Genomic DNA, 9,508 nt, shown 5'->3' on the forward strand with positions numbered 1-9,508 from the left:
CTGGATTTGAAATTGAGATGGAAATCATCTAACACATCATCAAAGATTTGGCTACTGTGACAACAATGATGATAGTATATTACAAATTCTGAACATATATACAAAGATGATAGATGGTAAACGTAGTTAGTCATATTACCAATCAACACAAAATAATTCATGGTTAAGTGGTTATGGAAAGTCCATTACTTTGAAGGAAGAAGGTTAATTATGAACTAACATCAAACCGTGTGCAACTATTCATGACGACCTTTCCAAGCCTCCTACTCCCTCCGGTTCATATTAATTGACTCTAATATGAATGTATCTAGACATATTTTAGTTCTAGATACATCCATATTGAAGTCAATTAATATGAATCGGAGGGAGTACCTTCTATGTGTAAATGTTTGAACACTCCAAAGACATGTGTTTGCAATTTTAAACTTTCTTGTAGCGTAAGTTTACATAAATAAAATAATACTCAATGGGCGATTAGAAGAGATACTACGCAACAAGTGTGCATATTGAGATATTCTAAAAACAAAATACAAGAAAATTATTAAAATGTGTATAGAAATTATATTTTCATTTTTTATGTAATTATTATACTCATACTTCTTGACAAAATGTATTCTAGTATCGGAAATTCAATTCGGCTCCCGGGTGCGTATGCTCCCTCTACCAATAAAACATATTTCGAAGTGTGGAAAAATTTTGATAAAAAATTCTACATGTACATCTCCATAATATATGTGTATGCATCAAGTTTCATGAAAAAATAATATTTTTTATGGCCTATGTAAAAAAGAGAAAACTTATCCTATGAAAAGCATTGTTTAATAAAACTTATCCTAGTATCTTTAATAAAACTTGTATTGCCACATACAAAAATATATTGCTAGACTTATTATGCCCATGGTTAAACCATATATGGTGTATTATATGAGTTCAAATACTCAACATAAAAATCCTACTTTCTATGATTTAATTATACTTAATACAGTCATCCGGAGGTGCTCATAGGGGTAGGGTGTGCGTGTGTGCGTTCATAGGGGTGAGTGTATGCGCATGTATGCTGCGTTTGTAGTGTGTTTTTCAAGAAAAAGAAAATGGTTGGTTACAAGGAATGCAGCTTCTCAACTGCCTTCGAAGAAACAAAGAATGTTAAATACTCTAATGGTAAATGCAAATCAACATGATTTTGATAGACACCAATCGGATACTCAACATATATAACCCAACACAAATTAGTTAACAGTATAATGGAACCACCTAGGAGCCTCCATAGCGTTTTGGAGTTCTTGGCCGTCCGATCAAGGTCTTCACGTTCTAGATCATCCATTCGTCATGGTGAACATCGTTGCTTTGTTTTGACCCTATCCAGCTAGCGTCACGGCCCTGTTTTGACCCTATCCAACTTAGTTAACCACGATGGAAAGGTTAAGGAATTTAGTAAGGCAAGAAAAGAAGACTGTTGGATAAAACATTCACATTCAAAAGCTTCTCCCTGTTCGGGCGTAAGGCTTTCTTATCAATAACGACTGGTATTCGAGAGTCGAGACAGCAACAGTTTGATTTGCCAATCACCAGAGTACCTGACTCATCACGTCAATTTCCAGCTGCACTCAACTACGCAAACGTTAATCCCCGTTAAAAACTCAGTTAATTCTCTGTTCCTGGAGCAATGGAAACGCTACATACATGTAAAATTCATGTGCTCCAAACGGGGCAGAACAATTTCATTTACAAAACGTTTGGCAACGGTGGTCCATAAGATCCAGTGAAGTCTCCAGAGAATGATTTGATTTCACCAGTAAAATATCACCCAGGGAAAAATGGTACAGCTATACAATTGAACTTCATAATTTACAAGCCTCGTTCCAACAGATTAACTTGCAGCTCAGCAAAAAAGAATTAAAGAATGATGTGGTACATACTATTCCTAACACAACTCACTGAAACATGTTCTAGATTGCATCAGGGTGCCTAATTTACATACCTTCTGCTATACGGCTGTACATATTTTAAGTGGGGAGAAAGCAAAACCGCTTCTCTGGATCCAACTTAGCGCTCCCAAAATCCATTTGGGCAAAACTGAGGCCCGGGAAGCTCGATGCTCCAACACAGAGGAAATGATGCAGGCTTAGAATTTAAAGCCCATTTATGGTGTATCAACATCTCTAATTCGGTCAAAGTTGGTATGTGAACGCGGCTTGTTCCTTGTGACCCTTCTCATGGATGTCTTCTATGAGCTTATGAAGTTCTGGGAAGAGTGACACAAGCACCTGTTCTATCATCGCAAAAGTGAGCTGCTTCACACACACGGTGGACTGCAGCACAGCATGAGTAGAATGGAAATTAGAATGATGTCGCATCATGGCGTTGCTTGGATGCTAGATTTTGGATTTTTACTTACTTGCAGGAAGTAGTAGATGTCCCTTGCACTGCGTTGGTACTGCTTGTACCCAATTATGCTGACTAACGTAGATGGAGTCCCACCTGGAAAGGCATCAATAATTAGTTAGTTGGACTACATGTACTGACCAGAATTTTGTGTATTTGTTGCTCATATCACATATCTAAATTTGCACACATATACACCAACCTATGTTTGCCGTGTAGCAATGAACAGAACATGTCAATGGACTCACCTAAAAGAAGTTTCTTAACTTCACTGGCATTTCTAGATGCCTCCAGCTGAAGCTCAAAAGAGCTTGTACTGCTCTTTCTGTTACCAGTAGCTTCATCCGCACTTCCTGATGGGTGCTTGTCAGATTGACTCGCACCTGCACCTCCTTGAAGTCCATCCAACTTGGTGAAGAAGACACCATTAGGCCAGAGCGTCTGTAGAATGGTAAATCTGTTAATGACATACGAATGGAGAACTAGAGTTGTTATCCAAGTTACAACTAACTAAAGCTAGATCTTATTTCACACTTCATGGGCCATATAACAGAAGTCAAGTAGTGATATTTAAATCATGGACCCTAGCATATAAGAATGATTTGCTAAGTATTGTGGTATTTATGTCATGCTAATGTTTAGCAAAAAGTGATTTGGTACCAAGTGCCCACCCTTCGCATAGAGCTTGTGGCTGAAAAAATGTACTGCACAATTTGCATTACTGATCCATGTGAAACCTTTTCTAGTTGCAACTACTTTTTACATGGTTTGCTGCAGATAACGTAGCAAACATTAATCTAGTAGCTTAAAAGTATAAAGTGCACTTCAGTTTACAGAAAAAGTATAAAGTGCCTCCTTACATCTTGAATCCAACGGATTCCTTGTATAATGACCTCATCTCTTCTAAGCCAATTAATCTGTCTTATAATCCAATCATCGATTGCATCTTCCATGAGTAACTGCAAGATTTGTTTTGATATCCAAAGAACTTGTTTTCTGCAGATAACATAAGTATCAAGTCAATCATCATATTTATCTGCAATAGAAAGATAGAAACAGCTGGACTGTAGAAGTATTCTGAATCCAATCATGGATGGTGAAAGTATCTGTCTTTCATAGGGATATCATGCCAAAACTGAGAAATGAACCTTGGTCCATATCTCTTGATATTTAACCCTGAATAAACATACCAATCATCATCATCCAATTATACTACTAAAATATGTGAAGTGAGAACTATAAATTATATCCAGCAATCGGCCAAGAAGCTCTATCACAATCCTGAGGGTGTCTAGAATATTGCCTTTAGGTTACTCGTTGAAAACTAGCAGGCAAACATATCAGAAAAAATATATGAAAAAAAATCGAACCTTATCCAACCACGTCGCTTTAGTTGGAACACCTTGTCTACCAGATTCAATAAAGGCACGCTCACATTTGTTGGCACCCACTGACAAACAAAAGAGAGGTTTTAGGGCGTAGTGGAAAAACCTTTAGAACAGAAGTTCCTGCTATTTGATTCAAAGATAGCCACATGTTAGAAAAGCATACCTCAGGAGGAATTCCAGACGGATCCTCAAATGGTTTTACAGATGACATGTTTGCAGAATCTGAATTTCCCCTCGCGGGTTTTTCTATTCGTTGGTTTACTTGTGCATCACAACTAGTGCATGCTTCGATGTGCTTAATATCATTTGAGCCGTACCCTCCATTGTTCAATTCATTGTCTGAGTGGCATGAATGACATGAACTATTTACAGATGAGGGGCGATCTTCACAGTTACTATCAACATCGGAAAGGCTATGTGAACTTCCCAAGTGTCTATTCTGCAGATTCTGGTTGTCTATCTCTTCCTGGTTCCAAGATAAAGGCATCCTATTATCAGCAAATTGTGAATAAGGTGCGCTCGGGGATGATGTGCTGACCGCGCGTTTTAGACCATCTGAAACTCCTTTAACATGCCGAACAATGTCATCCATGGCATCATCAACGTTGACTGCTGATGCAAAAATAAATAAATAAATATCTTGAGTTGAGAAATACTAAATACACAAGCTCATAATTGTGAAAAAAAGAGAATGGGAAGAGATTCACACCAGCCAAGGTTTTCATAACAGAAGTGGACTTTCCAGCTGAGTAATTCTACAAAATGGAAAAGGAAATAAAGTGAGAAGAACCACAGGAAAGTATAAAAAAAATGTGTTCATTCTTTCACTTGTCAAGGAGAGGGCATAAATTTCGTTGGCTCAATACACACCTTTGATGACTCACTAAGAAAATCCATAACTTCATGCTGCTCTGCAATATTAGCGATCGACAAGAGATCCTATTGAACAGAAATGATATTGTAAACAAATTTGAAGTAAAAAGTGGGATGAATGTTACAAGACTAAAGCATACTTGAAGATATCTGTCCAGTAGAATACATCGCTGGTGCACAAGGTAATCATCAATACTAGATGAAAGGAAACTCTTTGGAGGCAAGTGCAATGAGTAATTAGGTATTTCCTTCAGTTGTCTATGAAGACGTTCAAAGTTTCGGTATCTACAAATAGAAGTTGAAAGTCAGCACCATATATTATAATTAGAGGTACTCTGCTATTTCAAAGCTGTTAGAAATCTAGCAATATGCCAGTAAGCATGCCTTCTTTTCACAAACCAGGCCTTGTTATCTGCACCAGTGACAGCAATAGAATAAACTGCAAAAGATTTTGAACCCAGTTTCTCGAAATATGCACCCACTACCTGCAAACAAAATACAAAACCACAACTTGAGTACAATACGGATATCAAGAGGATAGAACTTCACATAGATAGCTAGACATTGCATCAACAATAGTTGGAAGGTAGGAAGCAATTGCTAGGCTAATCATGTAAAAACAGAACATGCAATTTGAAGCAACATGCGAAGTAGTTATCACACAGAACCAGTAAACCAAACAGTAAACTGTATATGTATTGATTCTTATTGGACACAAAATGGTAGAAGCAACAGAACCAAATAAACTCACATGATATCCATTTAAATACTAAATAGAAACAACATATATATGGTGATGTAATTGCATGACAAGTAAAACACAAACCTCACACCATAAAAACTCGATAATAATAGCTAGAACAAATTGCCAGCAACGTGCAAAACACAAAATTAGCGATTAGCATTTGATTGTCATCAACATATGAACCTATCTCAGAACATATTATGCTAGTGCCTATTATTATACTAGCTTCCCATACAAACATAATTTGGTCCTTGATAAGTACTACTAATTAAAATATATACTACATGGTTTAAATCCATTTATTCAGTAGCACCGACTAATCATATATAGTTCTCTATTTCTGAAGAAAAAAGGATACTGAAAAGAGTGGCAGTGATAGGGTCAGCAAAACTTACCCGACACCTTATCTTCTGAGCGTATATTAGTACCTCACCATGTGAGGAAGGACCTGAACCTTTGTCCTCTTGATTTTTCTTTGCATTTAAGCTTTCATTGGAAATCACAGTTTGATTACTTTTGGCCAAATGTCTTTTCTCCATATCCGGACTACTATTAGACCGCTTTAGCTGAGCTTTTGTGTTCTTCACAGCTTCAGAGTGTTTTTCCTTGCTGCTATAATAAACTTGACTCTGCTCTTTTGATTTCACCTCATCTGTATTTTGCGAAACAAGTGGGTGACTGCCCGCGACAAAAGTGGACTGAGCATTCCTATTTGAACCTTGCATCAAATTGACCATGTATTTGTCATCAACTGATGTAACTCTCTCATTGAAGTTAGGGGATAACTCTTTTCCGGCCGCTACTGCAGTTCGAATGTTATCTACGCGTCCTGCACCTTTTCCTTTTGTTGGATGCTCCACCTTCACCATTTTCTTTTGGTAATTTCTCCCAATAGCCCACATGTTCTCAAGGTTCTCCGGAGCAAGAACCTGAGACCGCCTTTCAGTAGCTGCATCCAATACCACTGCCCAATCTGCCTGACGAGGCAGGACGGTCCTCCCATGTTCATCCACTGACACTTTTGACTTGTCACCCTCAAGGGATGTCATCCCGGAACTACTTGATTCTGCAGACAACTTTTGTGATTCCGTTTGACGACCCTGGGGACCTCCTTTATAAGATGAATGATCATTTGTTACCCCAACTACAGTAGTAGTCTTGTTCACGCTGCCTCCAATGTTTGTGTCTTTATTGTTTAGAAAACAGATAATTAGCTCATTCACATAGCTAGGAAAAGAAAGAAACTAAATTAGTAATTGATTTAGCACTGCAACAAAAAGTAAGTATGCATATAGATAACCAAACGATGTGAACTTTCCACAATTTTGAAGCACCGCTTTATTTCGTGTACAGATTACATGCATGAGAAACAAAATGCATTGATTTTCTTCTGGACATGTCATGAACACATGAACTGAAGTACCGAGAACGTGAAACTGAAAACAAAAGGCATGTAATAGAGCTCAAAATAAAACAAAGTGAAGAAAAGAGAGCTTACATCGGACTTGCAAAGTTCATCACTGGTTGCAAGACTAGGCAAGTCAGTAGTTCCCTGGAGAAGCAGCGGACCAATGGACTTTGTGCATCTTGTGGTCTCAACACTAGGGCCATAATACCCCCAACTAGTTCTTGAAGAACCTATAGCCCACCTCAAAAATTAATTGTTGGATAAATGGATTACAACGAAGCTAAGGGTGTTAGCCCTCACCTTGTATTCGTGTTCTGAAGATAACAATGCAGGGTGAAGTTCCTGTGAAACTATCAGGTGCTGCTTCAATCTCTCATCTCTTTCCTCGGAAGACAATGTTACCATGACATCAACACCAATTTGAGACTGATTCTTTCGGAACATATCGACATGTTTTCCAACCAAATCAGCCATATCCCTGCAATGGAGAAAAAATTTGAAACCATTTCAATTTCAATGGAGATAATTATTTGCTAAACAAGTAGACCGCAGATAGTAGATCAATTCTTCACTCACCTTGTTAGCAAGTCCACTAGATTCATCTCCTTCGCCCTGCCTGATACCTCACCAAGAGCATGGAGAATTAAGCCGCGTATCAGTTCTGGAGCCTCTCTATCAGGAGTAATAGAAGAATACCACAAGTCCGTGACAAAGTCCCGCAGAATATTGTCGATGAAACTTTCAAAAGCAGCCTCAACAGAAGGTGAACCAACTTTCCTTCTCCATCTTGAAACTGGTGGCACATTTGAGAGCCGGTGATCATTAGCAGACAACTGCCGTTTTGACGCTTGAGACAAATATGTCTGCTTAGGTACAGGCTGGCTTCTCCAACGGAACTCCACTTTGAAGGAGATGTAACGCAAAAACGCCAGTATAAGAATGGACATAGGAACATTTGTCCACATTGATTTACTTGTATCTATTTCAAAGAAAGATGATGACGAGTGTTAGAAAGACAGTACATTGGAGATAGAAGCTACAGATGATGTAGAAATCAATAGCTGTTACGGCAATAATGGGAACACACTAGAAACCATAAGTAACCTCTTGATTGCCAACAAATTGATTAAGCACATAGTGAAGCAAAAAAAAGGAAGGGGGGTGTATATTCACATCTCAAGCTAAATTTGTTCATTCAATTGAAGCTACATTTCCACCAACAACTGGATTGGATGTTGCAGATAATTCACAAGCAGTGGATCCGTGTATCCATATTAAATACAAAAAGCTTTATCTCATTTCATTCAACACAAACATATGCCTATCTACAAATATCATGTAAACCTAACAAACATTGTAAAATGAGAAGTTCGTCTAGTATGACTTAAATCAAGTGACTAGCAATGAAGAGAAAATGTTACGTAATGAGCCAGAACAGAAAACATATGCTCGCTTGCACCCATCATTAGTGAGAACGGGCATAATTTTGATCATGAAAAACGTCTTGCGGTATCATAGATTTAAGTTTTTCTTAATAATTTTGATCTAACCAAGCAAGTTTCCTTGCTAATGAGCTCAACTCTTCTCTACCAATAAAAGCATGAACCAAATCAAAGGCCAGCAGAAACTAACAGCTGAAAAGTCAGCTAACAAAAGCGGTGAAAACCCCCTGCTGTCAGATGCGTTCCGCGGCTAATTTGCAGGCAATTGCAAGCTCTAGTTGTCCGACTAGCAAAAGTCGTGTCAACTTTCTGACTCATTATCCACCGAATTCCTCGCAATCCCAAAATCTCTCACGAATACATCCTGGCGCAGCAACGATCGCCACTGCGTATCCACGAAACGACAGGACGATCCAATTCCAGCCCGAGCAATCTAATCGCATCGGGGGTGGCGTCCGTCAATCGCCGCGTAGTAGTAGCACATATCGGGGGGTAAACGAAAGGGGGATCAAGGAAAAATTGGGCGTGCTTACGCGTCATGAAGTAGGAGATGGCGAAGATGCAGAGCGCCCAGCACAGGGTCCGCACCTTGGCCTCCTCGATCAGATCGTCCACGCTCCCCATCGCCCTCCGCATCTCCGCGCGCGGCGGGGGGCGCGCAGGCCAGACGGTGGAGGGCAGAGGCTCCGGCGCCCGGCGGGATCGCTCAGGGTGTCCCGACGCTAGGGTTTCGCTGCCGCCGCCGCCGTCGCCGGAGAAGAACTCGACGGCCGGCGTTTTATTTAATTTTTTTCTTTGTCTCGTTTCCTTCCTGTTTTGGGGGCGTGACCGAGTTGAAGCTGTGTGCGGCCCGGACAGCGCTTGTCTGCGGCGCGCGCGCGCGTGGCTGGCGTGCGGGGCCCAGTTGTCAGTGGGAGAGGGGAGTGTGACGGTTTCCGCGCGGGACCCGCGTGACATCCGGTCTCATGCCGGGACAGCTTGCTTCAACGGCTGATATAACGATAACTATGGCGGTTATGTTCACTGACATGTGGGACGGGCCAACGTACTGTCATCATCATCGGTATGAACAGGGGTGGAAGGACAGAAACAGCTAAATCGCGATGTAGATTCACATGCACCTGCAAGAGTGTAATATTTTTCCTCTTCCTGTTTTATTATTACTATAATTTTCTGAAAAATCAGCAAGACTCTATTGTTGATAAGAAAAAAAAAAGACTCTCTTATAGAGGCGGAATATTCATTCAGTGGGAGGCGACGTTCCCGT

General features: G+C 39.9%; 1 protein-coding gene across 2 annotated transcripts; it reads right to left on the bottom strand.

The window, feature by feature from the left end:
• Positions 1-1,753: 1,753 nt before the first annotated feature.
• On the bottom strand, positions 1,754-8,902 carry LOC124703342. 2 transcript variants are annotated; one of them, XM_047235559.1, is made up of 15 exons: positions 8,775-8,902; positions 7,376-7,778; positions 7,100-7,277; positions 6,890-7,029; positions 5,787-6,618; positions 5,031-5,131; positions 4,787-4,931; positions 4,644-4,712; positions 4,483-4,528; positions 3,937-4,382; positions 3,756-3,835; positions 3,246-3,381; positions 2,634-2,826; positions 2,399-2,481; positions 1,754-2,312 (listed from the first exon to the last, which is right to left on the bottom strand). In XM_047235559.1, the coding sequence occupies exons 1-15, from the start codon at positions 8,875-8,877 to the stop codon at positions 2,172-2,174; spliced, it is 3,096 nt and encodes a 1,031-aa protein (XP_047091515.1). In that variant the 5' UTR covers positions 8,878-8,902; the 3' UTR covers positions 1,754-2,171. The 2 variants fall into 2 exon arrangements, with proteins under 2 accessions (XP_047091515.1, XP_047091514.1); XM_047235558.1 differs by having other exon boundaries at positions 3,937-4,385.
• Between the last annotated feature and the right edge of the window lie 606 nt (positions 8,903-9,508).

This window comes from Lolium rigidum, chromosome 3 (assembly GCF_022539505.1).
Source record: "Lolium rigidum isolate FL_2022 chromosome 3, APGP_CSIRO_Lrig_0.1, whole genome shotgun sequence".
In the NCBI taxonomy this organism is placed as follows: Eukaryota; Viridiplantae; Streptophyta; class Magnoliopsida; order Poales; family Poaceae; genus Lolium; species Lolium rigidum.

Bases quoted from the DNA above. Each gene is read 5' to 3' on its own strand.
- LOC124703342 (XM_047235558.1), bottom strand. From the start codon at position 8,877: ATGCGGAGGGCGATGGGGAGCGTGGACGATCTGATCGAGGAGGCCAAG. The intron at 4,529-4,643 runs GTGTGTATTGAG...TCCATTTTGTAG, and splicing joins TTCTTAGTGAGTCATCAAAG to AATTACTCAGCTGGAAAGTC. The intron at 4,386-4,482 runs GTGTGAATCTCT...TTTTTGCATCAG, and splicing joins TGTTATGAAAACCTTGGCTG to CAGTCAACGTTGATGATGCC.